The following is a 20000-nucleotide window of genomic DNA, read 5'->3' as shown; positions in this document are numbered from 1 at the left end:
GTCCTTACGATTTCGGCGAAAGTCCCTAAAATATGGCGTGCATAAAACATGCACTCAATGCCCCATCAAGGGAGGGAATAGGAAATTAAAGGGGGAGAAAGGTCAGGGAAAAGATAAAGAATAATGATAATGAGGGAGGGAGGGAGGAGGATGAGGATGAGGAGGATGAGGATGAGGAGGAGGAGGAGGAGGAGGAGGAGGAGGAGGAGGAGGAGGAGGAAGAGGAGGAGGAAAAAGAAGAGAAGAAAACGGAGGAGAAAGAGTAGGAGGAAGAAAAGGTGTACGAGAATAAGGAGAAGGCAATAGGAGGAAGAAGAAGAAGAGGAGGAGGAGGAGGCAATAGGAGTAAGAGGAAGCAAGAGAAGGAGGAGGAGGCAATAGGAAGAGGGGGGCAATAGGAGTAAGAAGAGGAGGCAATAGGAGGAATGGGGAGAGGAGTAGGAGGAAGAATAGGAGGAGTAGGAGGAAGAATAGGAGGAGGAGTAGGAGGAAGAGGAGGAGGAGGAAGAGGAGGAGGAAGAGGAGGAGGAAGAGGAGGAGGAGGAGGAGGAGGAGGTATGGGGGCGGCAGGTAGAAGGAGAGGACGAGTAGTAGTGGAAAGAGGAGGAGAAGGAGGAGGAGGAATGGGAGGAGGAATGGGAGGAGGAGTGGGAGGAGGAGGAGTGGGAGGAGGAGGAGTGGGAGGAGGAGGAGTGGGAGGAGGAGGAGTGGGAGGAGGAGTGGGAGGAGTGGGAGGAGGAGTGGGAGGAGTGGGAGGAGGAGGAGTGGGAGGAGGAGTGGGAGGAGGAGTGGGAGGAGGAGTGGGAGGAGGAGTGGGAGTGGGAGGAGGAGTAGGAGGAGGAGTGGGAGTAGGAGGAGTGGGAGTAGGAGGAGGAGTGGGAGTAGGAGGAGGAGTGGGAGTAGGAGGAGGAGTGGGAGTAGGAGGAGGAGTGGGAGGAGGAGTAGGAGGAGGAGTGGGAGGAGGAGGAGTGGGAGGAGGAGGAGTGGGAGGAGGAAGAGTGGGAGGAGGAGGAGTGGGAGGAGGAGGAGTGGGAGGAGGAGGAGTGGGAGGAGGAGTGGGAGGAGGAGGAGTGGGAGGAGGAGGAGTGGGAGGAGGAGGAGGAGTGGGAGGAGGAGGAGTGGGAGGAGGAGGAGTGGGAGGAGGAGGAGGAGGAGTGGGAGGAGGAGGAGGAGTGGGAGGAGGAGGAGGAGTGGGAGGAGGAGGAGGAGGAGTGGGAGGAGGAGGAGGAGTGGGAGGAGGAGGAGGAGGAGTGGGAGGAGGAGTGGGAGGAGGAGGAGGAGTGGGAGGAGGAGGAGGAGTGGGAGGAGGAGGAGGAGTGGGAGGAGGAGGAGGAGTGGGAGGAGGAGGAGTGGGAGGAGGAGGAGTGGGAGGAGGTGGAGTGGGAGGAGGAGGAGTGGGAGAAGGTGGAGGACTGGGGAGGGTGGGTGGGGGGGCTGAAATACGAGACGTTGATGGGGGACGGACGGAAGGAAGGAGAGTGGGGGGGGGGTGGCGGAGGCAGGAAAAAGACGTGATTGCAGGGGAGAGAAGACTCCGCCCATCCCCCCTAAGTGCCCCATACCCTTTCAAAAAAAAAAAAAAAAAAAAAAGATTGGTCGACACCAATATTCGATAAAGAGCTCACATGTCAAGGCAAATAGCTTTAGTCTTATCCGGTATTCGAAAAGGTATTTCGAAAGACAATTCTAGAAAAGTAATCTATGAACAGAGACGAAACTATCTTCCCAGGTTTGTCCGAAGATAGATTAAACGTGGCGAAACATTAAGAGGTTCCAATAAACCGGATACAGCTAAAAACTAGAGACTAGATCTAGACTAGAATAAAGAAAAGGGAGTATTCAATACACAAGATTTTTTTTTTCTTTTATCTGGCCTCATGAAACAGAAGTTGTAGATTGGAAAAGCAGCTAACTCAACCGTAGTAATCTAGTTATATGTTTTAGAAACTTTTTACATAAAATAATTTTTGAATATTCCCACTTGGGTAATGTCCCACGACGACAACGACGAAGACAACGACGAGGAGGAAGAGGAGGAGCAGGAGGAGAAACAGGAAGGGGAGGAGGAAGGATAGGAGAAAGAGGAGGAGGAGAAACAGGAGGAGGAAAAAGAAGAGAAGGAGAAAGAGTAAAAGAAGAGAAGGAGGAGAAGGAGGTTGAGGAGGAGGAGGAGATTGAGGAGATTGAGGAGGAGGGGAGGAGGGGAGGAGGGGGAGGGGAGGAGGAGGAGGGGAGGAGGAGGGGAGGAGGAGAGGAGAGGAGAGGAGAGGAGGGGAGTAGGAGAGGAGGGGAGGAGAATGAGGTGGAGGAGGGAGGAGGAGGGGAGGAGGAGGAGGAGTGAAGAGGAGGGGAGAAGGAGGAGGAGGGGAGAGCAGGAGGAAGAAGGGAGAGGAGTAGGAAGAGAGGAGAGGAGGAGGAAGAGGAGGAGGAGGAGAGGGGAGGAGAGGAGGAGGAAGAGGAGGAGGAGGAGAGGGGAGGAGGCAGAGGAAGAGGAGGAGGAGGAGGAGGAGGAGGAGGAGGAGGAGGAGGAGGAGGAGGAGGAGGAGGAGGAGGAGGAGGAGGAGGAGGAGGATAGAAAAACGATGGAGAACAGTGGAAGAGAAAGGAGTGAAGAAAGTCTGAAGAAAAAAGGGAGGATAGAAGAAATGGGCAGAAGAAGGAGCGACAGAAGATGGATAGAAGATGAGGGAAAGAGTGAAGAAGAGAATGAAAGAATGTAGGATAGATTGATGGAGAGATGCAAAGTGAGGGAGAGAATGAGAGTGAGTGAGTGAGCGAGTGAGTGAAAGAGAGAGAGAGAGAGAGAGAGAGAGAGAGAGAGAGAGAGAGAGAGAGAGAGAGAGAGAGAGAGAGAGAGAGAGAGAGAGGGAGGGAGGGAGGGAGGGAGGGAGAGAGAGAGAGAGAGAGAGAGAGAGAGAGAGAGAGAGAGAGAGAGAGAGAGAGAGAGAGAGATATCAAGAGCAAAAATGACATATCGAGAGAGCGAAAAAAAGAGACAGGGCGAGAGGGGGGGGGAAGGGAATCGTTCACAAAGGAGTCAGGAATCTGAGCACCTCAAAAGACTCCGCAATCGGTACGTGTGACTTATTGACGACAAAGGCAGAAGGAGAGAGATGAAGAGGTAGAGAGAGTGTGAGAGAAAGAGGGAGGGAGAAAGGGGGAGAGAAAGTATGTGTGTGTGTGTGTGTGTGTGTGTGTGTGTGTGTGTGTGTGTGTGTGTGTGTGTGTGTGTGTGTGTGTGTGTGTGTGTGTGTGTGTCTGTCTGTCTGTCTGTCTGTCTGTCTGTCTGTGTGTGTATGTGTGTGTGTGTGGTGTGTGTGGTGTGTGTGTGTGTGTGTGTGTGTGTGTGTGTGTGTGTGTGTGTGTGTGAGAGAGAGAGAGAGAGAGAGAGAGAGAGAGAGAGAGAGAGAGAGAGAGAGAGAGAGAGAGAGAGAGAGAGAGAGAAACGAAACATTGTCTCGCTGTCTCCTAAAGACTTTACTCCAAAGTGCGGAGAATTGCATCCAACTTCTTGCTGGAAAACGTCGATCAGCTGATGAGCCGCCGACGGCCTCTGACGGAAGTTCATCCCAAACATTTCCTCTTTTTTTTCTTTTTTTTTGTGATTAACTCAGGTACACGAGAGATAATGGGAAAGAAGGAAGGGGGAAGGATGATAAGGAGAAAAAGAGTAAATTTGAGAGAGAGAGGCAAAGAAAGAAAAAGAAAGAGAAAAAGAGAGAGTGAGATAAAGAAAGAGGGTGAGAGACAGACAGACACACACACACACACACACACAGAGAGAGAGAGAGAGAGAGAGAGAGAGAAAGAGCGAGCGAGAGAGATTAACAAGATGATTAATACTATTAGTAGAGGGAGAGAAAGAGAAATAGCGAGATTAACTAAACTATGGCTTGTTCCAATTCATTGCCGTCACTTCTTCACCACTATTGCAGTTTCCTTTTTATTTCGCCTTTATTCTCCTCTGTGTCTTATCACATTGTTCATTCGCTCTTGCTACTTCAGTTCTTCTTTTGCCAATATTACACTCGCTCACTATTCCGCTCAAATTCTTGACTGTTTTTCTCAGAACAAGATATTCTAATTCTACCGAGTGTGTTTAGTCATAGAAAAAAACTCCAACAATTACAATAGAAAATAGATAGCAATGAAAATAACAAGAATATAAAGAAATAATATCAATGATAACAATAGTAAACATAATAGTAATAATAATAAGAATATTGATTATAAACAATCTTAACTCTTTGCACATATCAAACACTTATCTCTTTACAATGACTCCTCTAGTACACAAAGCGAATGCAGATTTTTCCCCCTTTTTTTTTTTTTATAGAGGCAGGCATATTTTTCTTGAAAGAAAAAATGAACGAACGAAAGAAAAAGAACAATGAAAAGGAAAAATATGAGAAGAAAAAGGAAGATGATAATAAAGAGAAAGAGAAGACACGTAGAAAAAATAATATTTTATATATATATATATATATTATATATATACATACATATACATATATATATATACATATATATACATATATATATATATACATATACATACATATACATACATATACATATATATATATATACATACATATACATATATATATATATATATATATATATACATATATATACATACATATACATTATATATACATATATATTTATACATATACATATATACATTATATATATATATAATATATATATATACATATATATATATATACATGTATATATATACATATATATATATATATATATATATATATATATATATAACTAAGGGACGGACTCTGCTGAACTCTGGACTCACCCCGGACGTCTTGCGCGAAGGTTGGCCTCCGGCTCCGGCCGACCGGGAGCGGACGGGACTCCTTCCGCCCTCATCCTTGGCTGAAAACAGAAATTCGAAATTTAGTGCTCAGCCGTGGGGAAATAACATGAAATCCATAAATTCATCTTGATCTGATACATGTCTTTCTTTCTTGTGTCTGTCAATGTGTCTTCAACTTTCTTGGTAGCTATTCCTCTTTTTTCCTCTCACCCTCACTCTTAAAAAGTATACACACACACGCACACACACATACATCTACACACACGCACACACACACACACATGCACACCAAGAGACCCGTCCTTAACCCATCCCACACCCGTGGAGCAACCATTCGTTGTGTATGTATGTATGTATATTACTGAACAAACTGATATTAGAAGACAAATTGCGTTTTCTTTTTCAATTCCTAACTTAAAATATAGCTTGGATCTTAATCTAATACATATCAATAAATATACATGATACATAAGATAATACATTATAATACAAATTGTTGATGTCTTCTTCGATCGTCATATATAGGGGTAGATCAAGACTACAAATCCTGGGAGCTTCATAAAATCACTAGCTCTATAATTTTCCGAATCGACTAGCTATAATTTAAAATAGTCACCCCTACAGTCTCGTCATCAGTCTTTTTCCGTTTTCTTTGGATAAATTCCCGTAAGTTCAAAGGAACAATATTTTTCCAATCGTCTTCCAGATAGTTTCTCAGCGACAGATTCGTAGAACGGTTTTACTTCATTATTTGAGGAGGATATTGGAAAAGTTTATACTTTCACAGACTAAAAGAAAAAGAAAAAGTAGAATTTGGAAATTAAACTTCTGCCTGTTATGTATTAAAAGAATTTAACTTGTGAAGTCCTTTTCTAACTAATTTTTTATTCTCATCTTTCTGCATAATTGTTCTGTTGAATTAATTTGAATATGCAGCAAGTTATTAGCATTTTCATGTTAAATCAAAATGAAAAAATAGAGTCTTTTCAGAAATAGCAGACACTGCCATATTTCACAATAAAAAAGACATTCATGAACTCAACAAAACACATTTGATGCTAACCAGAATAACATATTTCAGGTACATTCCCGCCCAAGAACCATTGCACCACCCTGACACCACCTCTTCCTTAAAATCACCATATACCACCACCCTACCACCATTATCACCACTCACAACACAACCACCACTACCACCATCAACGCTCCCATCTATCTCGGACACCATCCACAACTGTTACTATCACAAATACTATTTCTACTACCAATGCCCTTATTACCACTGTTGCGAGACTGTCTACAAGGATAGAAGGGTTGGTAAACTACAGCCCATTGTCTCCATTGCGACAAATATGGTACAACAATGCCTATGGTACTACAATGCCTATGGTACTACAATGCCTATGGTACTACAATCCACCAGATGTGATATTCATTATATATGATCTATGTAGTCACTATCTTAGATATTCTCGTAACACCCCTACGGACCTGATTCACACAGTATTCTTTTACAACTACATATTTATCCCTACTCAAAAAATATAATGCTGATTAATCTAAAGCAACAGTCACACATTCAAGATTCTTGTAAATTTTTGTGAATTTGAAAAAAAAAATGGAAGACGACTTTGCTGACAGTAGTCTTGACTTCCGTAAGTCTACAATGTAATGGTTATAATTAATTTCATATTTGTTTTTGTTTTGTTATCATTTGCCTGTTTGTTTTGATTTTCATTTATCATTACTTATATGTCAATTCATTATTATTTACTATTTACCTGTTTGTTTATTATCTACCTATACCTATGCATTTATTTATGTATTCTATTTGTTATTTACATTACTATAGTTTTTATTTATTAATTTATTATTATGGATTTTTTTTTTCGCATCCGACCTAGATATGGACCAGGTATCCTGTCGGCGTGCTCCGCCTTTGTAATCCTTTGTAATTCAACAATGTGTCTAATATTCGTATTTTAGGTTTAACTTCTCTTAGTTCGTCATTCAGTTTCTCAACAGATGACGCAAAGGTAAATTGACATTTGGAGATTCGAAAAAAAAAAAAAAAAAATCGCAACCTAAGTCGTTTCTACTCAACCGAACTCGCTTGAGTCGCGTTGGTGTGACAGGGGACACAACTATCCATCTACTTTCCTTCCGGCGTGCTACCCTCCAAATATCCCTTTTGCCAACTCTGTGACTCCAAGCATAGAATCGCTGGTTATTGCTGATGAATCACTGCTATTTCACTGTATATTGTTCCTCTTCCCACTATTACCATCGTAACAATCATCATCGGGGTTCTCAGCAACCGCGAGCCCCGCTACGGCCACCCGTCCCTGATGCCTTCTGAGCTCACCATGCCCTTCCTCTTCCTCCTCCTCCTCCTTTCCCTTCCTCTACCTCTCTCCTCCTCCCCCTTCTCCCCCACTCTCCCTCCTACCCCTTTCTATCATTCTCCTCCCTCACCCTCCACACCTCTCCATGTCCTCTCTTCCCTTTCCCTCTTACCCTCTCTCCCCCTCTGTCCTCTTTCCCTCTCCCCCTCATTCCCTCACTCTCTTCCCAGCTATCCTCCCTCATTCTCTCCCCACTCTCCTTTCCTCCCCCTTCCCCATCACCCTCTCACACACTCTTATCCCATCTCTCCCTCTCTTCCTCTCTCCTTCCTCCCCTTCCCCCTCTCTTCCTTCTCCCCCCTTCCCTCGGGCGACGCATCCATTCTAACAAGTTTACTTATTCTTTCATGCAAGTGATCCCCCCCCCCCCACGCCCCGGCCATCCCGATACCGAACTCAGGGAGCGAGACGTCATCAAAGGCGTGCTAGTCATTGCAAACAAAAAGGAGTCAGACTTTTTCAAAATGGCCTTCAAAGTCTTCCGCCCGTCCGTCCACCTCCAGAATGTATGAATTGAATCCCCATAATTCCTCCGAAAGAGAGCTACTCCGGTTCCCCCCTCCCCCCCTCCCGGAGGTTCTGTGGGTCTGCAGCGACCTCGGATCCCCCCCCCCTTTTTTTTTTTGAAAGGACACAAGCTGCGGTGATTGCTTGGGAAGTGGAGGACGGGTGAGGTGTGAAGATGGAGGAGGTCTGAAAGTGGAGTTGTCTGTGCACAGTACCTAGAGGTCTGTGGATATGGAGTTAGCCAAAGGATATGTATGAAGAGTGGTAGTGGTGGTGACAATTGTAGTTATTGTTGTAGTGATGGTAGTAGTGATGTTAATGGTGGTAGGGTTGGTGGGGTGGTGGTGGTAGTAGTAATAGCGTTTGTGGTGGTTGCAGTATTTGTGGTGGTGATATTATTGGTGGATATAATTTGGTGTTGTTGGTTTTGGTATTGGTAGTGGATGCTGTGTTATTATTGTAGCTGTTGTTATTGTTGATGGTGGTGGTGGTAGTCTTGTTGAAGGTGGTGGTGTTGGCGGTGGTGAGGTTGGTGCTGGTGGTGACAACGTGGCAGTAGTGGCTATATCAAGGGTTATCACACTATTGTTATTGTCGTCGTCGTTGTCACCGCTGCCGTTGTTGTGTGTCATTGCTAGATGGCCGTGTTTGTGTGTGATACGGTTTATTGCAGAAATGTAAATGCGACGGTATCATATTAATCACTTCGACCCAGTTCATAGAAGAGAGGGCCCTATATCCGTCGGTTGTAGGTTCAACGAGACCGGATCAGACCAAACCAGACTAGACTAGACCAGGCTAGACCAAAGCTGACCTAGACCAAACCAGGATAGATTAGACCAGATGAGACAAGACCAGATTAAACCCAAGGGAAAACCAGAAACCAGTACAGACCATATCAGACCTACAGTAGACCAAACAAGACCAGTTAAACCAGTTTAGACTAGTTCAGACCTATTAAAACGATTCAGACCAGTTTAAACCAGTTTAGATTAGACCAGATCAGACTAGACTAGACCTAGACCTAACCAGTTCAAACAATTTCAGACCTTTGAAAACAGTTCAGACCGGTTCAAACCAGTCTAGACCAGACCAGACCAGACCAGACCACACCAGACCTGGATGTGGAGAGCCAACCGGAATCCAGTCATGTTCCATAATCATCAGCGGGACACCGGGCAACGATATTGGCTCCACCGTAAGACTCGTCCAGACGGTGCCGAAGCCGTAAGTTGGTGCCGCTGCCAGACGCAGATTATTATGGTCCGGTGCCAGATCCTGGAGAAGTTAGAGAGCCAAGGGTGTTCAGGTGTCAGGGTGCTAAGGTCCCAGGGTGTCAGGGTGCCAAGAGTGTTAAAGTGTCAGGGTGTTAAGGTGCCAGGGTGTTAAGGTGTCAGGGTGTTAAGGTGTCAGGGTGTTAAGGTGTCAGGGTGTCAGGGTGTTAAGGTGTCATGACATCTAGGCATCATGGTGTCAGCGTGTTAAGGTGTCAGAGAGCTAAGGTGTAAAAGTGTCAGTGCCAGGGTGCAAAGAGTGCCAAGAAGTCAGGGTGTCAGAGGAATAGGGCGTTAGGGTACTAAGATGCCAGGGTGCCAGGGTGTTCAAGGTGCTAGAGCGCCAAGATGCTGGGGTTCCAGATTACTAGAGTACCAGGGTGTTAAGGTGCCTGGATGCTGGGGTTCCAGGGTGTCAGGGTAATAGGGTGTCAGGGTGCTTAGAGTGCTAAGGTGCCAAGATGCCAGGGTGATAAGAGTGCTAAGGTGCCAAGATGCCAGGGTGCCAGGGTGCTCAGGGTGCCAAGATATAGGGGTACCAGGGTGCTAGAGTGCCAGGGTATTAAGGTACCAGGATTCCAGGGTGTCAGAATACCAGGGTGCTAGGGTGTCAAGTAGTCAGTGTTCCAGGGTGTCAGGGTGCTCATGGCGTCAGCATAACAAGGTGCCAGGGTACCAGGGTGTCAGAATACTAGGGAGCAAGGGTGTCAGCATAACAAGGTGTAAGTGCAGGGTGCCAGCAACTTTGCAATATGTTGTTATAACTCCGCGTGTGGTATTCATTGCACAAGTTTCATGTAGTTGATATTTTAGGAAATTTAGTGACACCCCTATGAACCAGAGTCGCGTAGTATTCTTTTGTGATTATGAGATTAATTGCAATTCAGAAAGAATGCTGAATACGTTTAACTTCTACTATCCCCTCACTCTACCATCATCCTCACATATCTTCTATACCTCAATGACTCTCTTCCCTGCGAACTTGTCCCCAAGGATAGAAGCACTGGTTATTCCTGACAAAATACCAACATTTCGCTAACATAAAGACACCAAAGGACTTCTAATGGCATCAGCAAACAGAAAACAGCAACAGAAAGAGAAAATAAAATTAGAAAAAAATTAGATTAGAACTTGGGGTCAAAGAGACCAAGAAGGGGCGGGCGGACACCATGTCACCAGAGGACACGAGTGACCGCTTTGTAAACAAAGAAATCGCTCATACCCTCGTCCACCATCCATCGATCTCCAAATGTCCACGAACTCTTTCTTTTCCATTTTCCTCTTCTGTCCTCCACCTTTTCATTTTGTCTTAATTTACCTTTTTTTTCCCCTTCTCTCTCTCTCTCCTGTCCATCCCGGTTTCCATCCCTATTTCTTCCTCTCTCTCTCTCTCTCTCTCTCTCTCTATCTCTCTACTTTTCATCCTGGTTTCCCTCCCTATTTCCTCCTCCTCCACCTCCTCTCTCTCTCTCTCTCTCCCTCTTTCTTTCTCTTTCTCTCTCTCTCTAGCTTCTTTTCTATCTTCCTCTCTGCCTTTCTCCCTGTCAACCTCTCCATACCTCTCTACTTCTCGCTCTCCCTACCTCGCTATCTCTCTCTCTCTACCTCTTCCTACTTCTCTTCCTACCTCTCCCCCTACCTTTCTACGAGGTCAGACATACGCCACAAACCCTTGTCGAACAAATGATCAAAAATGGTCACTTCAAAAATTTTGTTTTGCGCAATTCCAGACTGGTGGCATAATGGAAAGCGTGCTGGTCTCATATTCGCTTGGTTGTTGGTTCGAATCCCGCACTCCTCTCCGATTCCCAGCAGTGACCGTCTGTGACCCGTTCCCCAACGCATCATAGGGCAAAGGTGACGGCTTCGGCCGCAGCTATTCAGCGCCTCCTGGCGTAGGCTCCTCACCTTCTTCACCTAATACCAGGTGATTTCATTCAGCTTTGAGGAGTCCCTGAGAGGTGAGGTGTTGAAAAAGAGATGTAATCAATGTCTTCCATATTTTATTTCTTATTGAGAAAACGAATGTCTTGATCTTCGCTTAAAGCGAGATTCCACACAACCAAACGTCTGAAGAAAGCTCTCACACATCGATACAAACAAGTATACATAATCAAAAATACATACACACACATATATATATATATATATATATATATATATGTATATACACACACACACATACATATACATCCGTACATATATTCAACCTCTCCATACACATTCGTGCATACGTACACAAATTCGTACATATATACATATACCAACAGGTCATTTTTCCTTTATATCGGGAAGGGGGGGGTTGACCATCCAAATCATGCACCTACAGTTCGAACTCAGTGACACTGATCAAACTCCCGCACAGCTTCGCAGAAAATCAAGTACGACCTTCGAGGACAATCTACGAGGACACTCGCCTTCTACAGAGACAATTACACACGTTTATCGGAGAAGGACGGCTCCCCTTTCATTCTGAAGCCCTCGACGACTTCGAGTGTCACCTTCCGCGGCACGTAGAGGCTGAGGGTCATCGATTCATGAAAGTCGAGGAGAAGCTTGAGTGCCATCTTGTTTATCTCGACAATGGGAAAGAGGAGGAGGATGCTGAACTACGCCCGAAGTACTCGTCTGTAGATTACACTCTAAAATCTAAAACTTGAATTTGCTGCCTATTGTTAAGTTGAAGAGTCAAAACTGTAGAATTTGTGTATGTACACACACACACACACACACACACACACACACACACACACACACATATATATATATATATATATATATACATATATATTACAAATATATACACATACAATACACAGAATCTTCCGGTGACAGAAATTGCAATGATATGTTTTCTTTTATTTGATTTCAATTTCATTTGTTTCCATTCATTTTTTTGTTTGTTTTATTTTCAATTTTCTTTTATTCTTTCGTTAAGTTACTTCTTATTCTACATTATTGCTATTATCATTATCATTATGCTTGTTATTGATTATTATTATCAATATTTCTATTATTATCATTATTAGAATAGAATCCGTCGTTCATGCACAGGAGTCTATCCTGCAATCACGAATGGAATTGGAATTGCTTCCATCTCCCAAACAATTTCAACCGTTTGTTTCCAAGACATTTTCATCCCCATTACATTCCACTTTGTTTCGTTTCATCCGTAGCCCAATGTAGGAATGAAAATGAAATGTGAACTAAAAAATATGAAAATTTCCTTCGAAGGCCACTTCTGGTAATTCTGTTGTGGGTCTCTCGCATCATACATGTCTGGGTTGTTGTTATGGACTGTGTCTTACCAGCGCTTCTAGCCTTGTGAGTATGGCTAGGATAATCAAAGGGCCCGGTATAATGCTTGTTGCTGGAATATGTGCAAGGCAGGTGAGATCTGAAGCTTATAGCTGGTGGTGGTGTTGGTTGTGGTGTCTGTGGTGGTTGTAGTGGTGGTGGTGACGGGGGGTGGTATTAGTGGTGGTGATATCTGTTGGTGGTGGTTGTGGTGTTGGTGGTAGTGGTTGAGGAAAAAAGGAGGAGGGATGGGAGGGAAGACGGGAAGAGAGGGGTGATAGAAGAGGGAGAATAAGGAGGAGGTTGAGAAGGAAGAGGAGGGGAAGGAAGAAGATAAGAAGGACGAGGAGGAGAAGAGAAAGACAAGGATGAAGAGAAAGAGGGGAACAGGGGCAAGGAAGAGGAGGACAAGGCGAAGGAATAGGAGGACGACGAGGAGATGGAAGAGGAAGGGGAGGAGTAGGAAGAAGAGGAAGAGGGGAAGGAGGAGGGGGGAGGTGAAGAAGATGAGGAGGGGGAATAGCACAAGGACAAGCATGAATAAGAGAAGCAGGATCATAGGGAGGGGGATGAGGATGGGGAGGATAAGAAAGAATAGGAAGAGGAGGAGGGCGAGGAGGAGGGCGAGGAGGAGAAGCAGGGCGAGGAGGAGGAGGGCGAGGAGGAGGAGGGCGAGGAGGAGAAGGAGGGCGAGGAGGAGAAGGAGGGCGAGGAGGAGAAGCAGGGCGAGGAGGAGGAGGGCGAGGAGGAGGAGGAGGGCGAGGAGGAGGAGGGCGAGGAGGAGAAGGAGGGCGAGGAGGAGGGCGAGGAAGAGGAGGAGGGCGAGGAGAAGGAGGAGGAGGGCGAGGAAAGGAGGAGGGCGAGGAGGAGGAGTAGGAGGGTGAGGAGGAGGAGGGTGAGGAGGAGGAGGGTGAGGAGGAGGAGGGTGAGGAGGAGGGTGAGGAGGAGGAGGGTAGGAGGAGGAGGGCGAGGAGGAGGAGGAGGAGGAGGAGGAGGAGGAGGAGGAGGAGGAGGGGGAGGAGAAGACATTTGACTATAGTTTATATGATAACCATACGAGTGTCTAACATCAGGTACTATAATCTATAGAGCGAAGCAGTAAATCGTCAGCGCCACATTATGTAATCACGAAAATTTGTGTACCTTGGCTTCCCTTGGCGCCTTTACAAGTGCCTCTTGTCTGCCTACTCGCAAGGTTAAGTGCCACAGAGTAATTACGATCAATGTACCCTATCTCACTCCTCCCTCTGTATGGGCCGTTGAGCGTACAATAATATACATAGAGCAATTACTGTAAAGGGCTTTTGTGGCGTAACACCACCCCCCCCCCTTTTTTTTTTTTTTTTTTTTTTTTTTTTTTTTTTAAAGAACACACCAAGTTGGACAGAAACTTCTGGAGACTTATGAGGTCTCCGGTGGAATTTAGATCTCCGGATTGGACCTTTAGTCCGTAAAATCCGGAACCTGAGGAGGGATCCGGACAGCAGTTCAACCGGACGGAAAAAGTTCTTGTATCTTTATTCACTCTGTCAGCCCCAAAGGATTACCGCCTTATCTTTGAGGCTGAATCCTTTTCAGTTACTTCTCGCACATGTTTCAGAGAACGGTAAAATAAGTAAATAAACAAATGAATATATAAATGAATAAATAGATAAATAAATAAATGAACAGATAAAAAAAACTTGATGCTTGTAGAGAGCCACTTCTAAGAAAAAGAAAAGATAGATAGATAGATAGATAGATAGATAGAGAGAGATAGATAGAGAGAGAGAGAGAGAGAGCGCATAACTAGTCGAAGTGCTGGACTTCGAACGTAGCTCTTTGAAGAGTGTAGATATCAGAGACCATACCGGATGGTTTTATTGGTACAGGATGAAACAAATCTCTAGATCATACAGACTTAAACATGAACATCCACGTATGAAGTACACACACACACACACACACACACACACACACACACACACACACACACACACACACACACACACACACACACACACACACACACACATATATATATATATATATATATATACACGCATACACACACACCTTATAATACCATGACTAAACCAGCACATACAGGGCTCCTCAGTCACACGTACACATATACATACACACACACACACACACACACACACACACACACATATACACACACATACATAAATAGAACAAGAAAATAATAAAGCCTTTTTTTCTTTCTTTTTTGAGAAGGAGAAGGATTTGCTCCTCCAGATGGAGAGGCAGACATGAGCGGCGGCGGCGACAGCTGAGATGAGATGCAAATTTCCACATCTAAATTTGGGGGGAAGGCCTCGATAAACATAGGAGTAGGATGACTACCTTGCCTAAGAGTCAAGAGAAAAGGGAAAAAAAAGGAGGAGAAAGGTAGGAAGGTTTTAAGAGGAAAGAGAAAGAGTGAAAGTAGAAAAAAAATCAAAAAATGAAAAGAGAAAGAGAAAAAATGGTGGTGGTGTGGTGTTGGCTGTGGCAATGGTAGTGGTGGTGGCGGTGAGGATGTTGTGACACTGGAACACAGGAGAATTGAATTACACATTGTCAGGAGACAGGGAAGGGAGGGAGAACGTGAGGGGGAGGGGGGAATTGCTAAAGCCTGTCGAGTGTTTTTTTTTGGGGGGGGAAGAGAAAAAGACCCAGAAAGTCATCCAGACCGTGAGGTCATCAAAAGTCTAACCAGTTCCTGGAAGACCTGGAAGACTGGAGCATGTGTGTACACACACACACACACACACACGTACACACACACACACACACACACACACACACACACACACACACACACACACACACACACACATGTATAAATACTGTACATATATATATATATATATTGTATATAATAGCATGATGACAGTTCACAATTTTCTTGTTAACTTGTTCAATACTGCGAACAAGGAGACGTATTTCAAAAGGCAATCTATGTAGAAAGTCACTAAAGGACATTACAACACTGAGGCAGGGTAGTCAAATTAGTAGAGATTTCGGTACCAATGTTTCGAGGTTAAACAACTTCATTTTCAAGGAAGAATGAATACATACAATGATCAGTGAGTAAATATACAGAAAAGTGTTACAAAGAATGAGCTAAGGGTCATAAACACAATAGGGAATAAGCACGAACCGAGAGGTTAGGGAGGACAAAAACCTTCAACAAAGACAAGTGAACACTCGCGTTGTGGGGTGGACAATAGGTCCCCGCACTGTGGGTTGGAAGAGTAGATATTATCAACATGGAAATGTGAAAATCTCCTGGGTTCGTGCTTACTCTTTGTTATTTGTTTGTTACCTCCCCTTAGCTCATTCTATGTAACACTTCTGTATTTTTACTCATTAATCGTTCTTCCTTGAAAATGGAGTTGGGCAACTTCGAAACGTTGGTTTGACTACCCTGCCTCAGTGTTGTAATATCCTTTGCTGACCTTCTACATAGATTACCTCTTGTTCGCTGTGTTGAACAAGTTAACAAGAAAATTGTGAGTTGTCATCATGTTATTATATACAACATCCCAGCAGATGAGTTTATTTCCATATATATATTAATATATATATGTATATATATATATATATATATATATATATATATATATATATATATATACATTTTTTAACAACTACAATTCACTTTAATTCTAAGCCATCAACATCGGGAGATCCAATGGAGGCCACAAGCAGAAATTGAAATGCGGTACTGCCGAGGACTCGAACTCAGCTATCACATGACAAGTGACGCAGTGATTTACCAACTACGCTATCAAGAGAGATATACATACATATATATATATATATATATATATATATGTATATATATATATATATATATATGTATATAACAAGATTTCTGGTCATATACTCCGGTGTGGAGTTCCTAGTAAACAAATAACTAAAGAAAAAGAATCCCCCCCCCTAAAAAAAAAAAAAAAAAAAAATAAAGCCAGAGAATCTGTGGAGTCTTTCATGTGAGAAAAGTAGGTTGGAGACCAGGTGCGCCCGGAGCCAAGAAGGGGAGAAAATGAATTAGGAGACTTGAGAATGACGTCACCGTGCATGAATAACCTTTTCTCTTCAATGAGCCGAGAATAAAAGGTAACCAATGTTCTAATGGTGGACTTCTGGACAGGCTCTCGCTTGCTTTCGCTCTCTCTCTCTCTCTCTCCCTCCCTCTCTCTCTCTCTCTCTCTCTCTTTCTTTCTCTCTCTGTATCTGTATCTGTTTGTCAGTCTTTATCCACCTATCTGCCTATCTGTCTGTCTGTCTGTCTGTCTCTCTCTATCTCTCTCATACACACGCATACACACACACACACACACACACACACACACACACACACGCATACACACACACACACACACACACACACACACACACACACACACATACACACACACACACACACACGTACACACACAGAAAACAAAATCTTTTTCGTATAAACAATGAAAATTGTGTTCAACAAACATATATAACAAAAATGCACACATATAAACAAAGAAAAAAGTGGAGTTAATATTCTGCCACCACTCTGCATTTCCTGGTAGACCATGTCTGGATCAAATCAATGACATGTTTTTTCTTGCCACCTTACGTGCAGGAGCTACTCCACATAGTAGAGAATCACCGAATGAAACGTTCGATCTTTTAATGCGAAGACCTCAGATCTTGAACCAAGCTTCCAAGTTATCACTAACTTTCTCTTAAAAAGTTAAAGTTAAGTGTTACCATGTTCCCTGAAGGTGGTCAGGAGCCTTACGCCAGGAGGCGCTGAGTAGCCGCGGCCGAGACAATCACTGTTGTTCTACCATGCGCTTGGATTGTTGGGGCAGGTCATAGTCAGTGCTAGGAATTTGAGAAAAAAGTGAGGTACTCGAACCCACAACTAAGCGAATGCGAGATCATCACGCTTTCGGTTACACCATCAGCGCACTGGTGAAGAAGCACGGCCTTAAGATCTTGTTTTATACATTACGTTTGGTTCCTCCGATTCAAGGGTTCCCCTTCCTCGGTCTTTTGGTTTGGCTACAATGTGAACATAAAAGGAAACATTTTTTTTTTTGGAGTAAGCTAACTGCTCACCTGGTGATGGTTGGAATCAGGTGTGCGTGCTTTGAATAGCAAATGCCTTGTGTGGGTGAGGGGATGAAGGGATGATGGACGTAAATGGCTTGCAATCTGGATTGCAAAGGGAGTGGCCGCCTGGAGTAGAGTGAGTGGTTGAGGTAGACGACGTGGTAGATGAAAGGGAGAATGTGAGTAGGCGTGTGAAGAAGTGTCTTTGAGTGTTTGGTGGGAGGGTGGGTGGGTGTGTGTGTTGGTTTGTTGTAGCAGTGTTTGTTGTTGCTGTTGTTGTTGTTGTTGTTGTTGTTGTTGTTGCTGTTGTTGCTGCTGCTGAAGGTGCCATGGCTCCTGTTGTTGCTGTTGTTCTTTTTTTGTTCTATTTTTGTTGCTGTTGGTGCTGGTGTTCCAGTTGTTTAATTCTTGTAGTTGTTATAGTTGTTGCAGCAGTTGTAGCTTTATTGTATTTTTGTTGTAACTGTTATTGCAGCAGATGTATTTGTTGTTGCAGTAGCTGTGTTTGCCGTTGTTACAATAGTTGTAGTATCAGTTGTAATTGTAGCAGTTATAGTATCAGTAGTTTTGTTGTCGTTATTTTTGTTGGCCCATCTGTAGTATTATATTGGGTACAGAGGAAACCAGTCGCGTTTTTGGGTTTCTGCCAAATATCCTCCACCCCACTTATGTTATGATCATGTCTGTCTGTGTGTTCTCCCAGTGAAAAAGAATCTAAACATGTGCGTTGTTGTGTACAGGGTAGCCTAAGAGGACGTTTCCTAACCTTGGCTACTAGGTCTTAAGTGTTGTGTAGTGCGAGCAATATATTTAAGGTCGTTGGGTGAGACAGTGAATGCGGGTGGGTGGGGGAAAGGAGGACTGTGGGCAGGATGAGTTACGTGGCCGCGTGGGTGTATGGGTGTACATGGTTACTAGTTCCAGTGGACGTGAGTGGTTATACTGAGAAAGTGTGGGCGTGGGGTTAAAATAACATAGAGGGGAATGTGGGTGGACAGGTTGTGCACAACACTACACAAGGGTATCAGAAAAAATCTCTTAAACATCTTCTGTACTGAATAGCGCCCGTTCTTTTATTCTTAGCTGTGTCTTCAGGCGATTTTATTCAGGTATACGCGACACCCACGTTGGCAAAGTGGTCCTTACAGATATTCTTCCGATAAGATACAGGATTTCCTGTGGGTTTGGTCTTTCTTTTTTGTATTACATTGGCGAGTGATGGAAGCAAAGAACGACGGATGAAGAAAAACTGAGGATTAAGTGAAGGGAAAGGGGGGAAAGAGATACGTGGGAGTGGGAGTGGGAGTGGGAGGGGGAGGATGGGAGAGGGAAAGGTGGGAGGGGAAAGATAGAGGGAAGGTGGGAGGGGAAGGTAGGAGGGAAAAGTAGGAGCGGGTGAGGTGGGAGGGGAAAAAGAGGGAGGGAGAAAGTAGGAAAGGGAAGAAGGGTGGAGGAAAATAGGAGGGAGAAGGTATGATGGGAAAGGTAGGATGGGAAAGGTGGGATGGGAAGGTGGGAGCTGCGGGTAAGTGGGAGCGTGGGGTTAAGTGGGAGAGGGGGGTTAAAGTGGGAGCTAGAGGTAAGGTGGAAGCGGGGGTTAAAGTAGGAGGGGGTAAAGTGCGAGGGGGTAAGGTGTAGGAGGGGGTAAGGTGTAGGAGGGGGTAAGATGTAGGAGGGGGTAAGGTGTAGGAGGGGGTAAGGTGTAGGAGGGGGTAAGGTGTAGGAGGGGGTAAGGTGTAGGAGGGGGTAAGGTGTAGGAGGGGGTAAGGTGCAGGAGGGGGTAAGGTGTAGGAGGGGGTAAGGTGGGAGGGAATGAGATGGGAGGGGGTTAAGGTAGGAGGGGGTTAAGGTAGGAGGGGGAAGATGGGAAGGGGAAGGTGGGAAGGGGGAAGGTGGGAAGGGGGAAGGTGGGAAGGGGGAAGGTGGGAGGGGGAAGGTGGGAGGGGGAAGGTGGGAGGGGGTAAGGTGGGAAGGGGGAAGGTGGGAGGGGGAAGGTGGGAGGGGGTAAGGTGGGAAGAGAGAAGGTGGGAAGGGAGAAGGTGGGAAGGGGAAGGTGGGAGGGGGAAGGTGGGGGAAGGTGGGGAGGGGGAAGGTGAAAGGGAGTAAAAGTGGGAGTAGGAAGGTTGGTAAGAGAGAGGTGGGAGTGGTGGGAAAAATGAAAGGTGAGGAAAGGTGAGAAGAGGGGGAAAGGTGGGGAGGAGGAGGGGGGAAGGGTTGGGAGTGAGAGATAAAGAAACAGTAGAGCAAATACAACAATAAAAAAAGGGGAGTCTGCAGAGTGGGAACTAGAGAAGAGGAGGGGGAGAGGAGGGGAGAGGAGGGGAGAATGTCTGGAGAGGTAGGCGAGGGGAATAAAGGGGAGAAAAAGAGATAAGAGGGAATGTTCAGAGAGGAAAGATGAGAAGGAGAGCGAAGGGGAGAGGAAGGCAAGGCACAGGAGAGGAAGGGAAAGGGTGAGAGAGGATGGGAGAAGAAGTGAGAGGAGGTGAGAGAAGAGGAGAGGATGGGAGAGGTTGACAGCAGCTGGGAGAAGTGGGGAGAGTAAGGGAGAGGTGGGGAGAGGTGGGGAGAGGTGGGGAGAGGTGG

At 45.0% G+C, this 20000-nt stretch overlaps 1 protein-coding gene across 2 annotated transcripts in view; it reads right to left on the bottom strand.

The window, feature by feature from the left end:
- Positions 1–20000, bottom strand: part of LOC143018115 (uncharacterized) — a 494912-nt gene that overhangs the window by 89283 nt on the left and 385629 nt on the right. For both annotated transcript variants that reach the window (XM_076173237.1, XM_076173238.1), the window contains exon 10: positions 4820–4899. In XM_076173237.1, the coding sequence (XP_076029352.1) occupies positions 4820–4899 (80 nt within the window). The remainder of the gene's footprint in view (positions 1–4819; positions 4900–20000) is intronic.

The sequence above is a fragment of the Oratosquilla oratoria genome, chromosome 34 (genome assembly GCF_046742065.1).
Source record: "Oratosquilla oratoria isolate Oo_2021 chromosome 34, ASM4674206v1, whole genome shotgun sequence".
Lineage (NCBI taxonomy): Eukaryota > Metazoa > Arthropoda > Malacostraca > Stomatopoda > Squillidae > Oratosquilla > Oratosquilla oratoria.
Note: the sequence above shows the minus strand (reverse complement) of the source record. Positions and strands in the feature narration are given on the sequence as shown.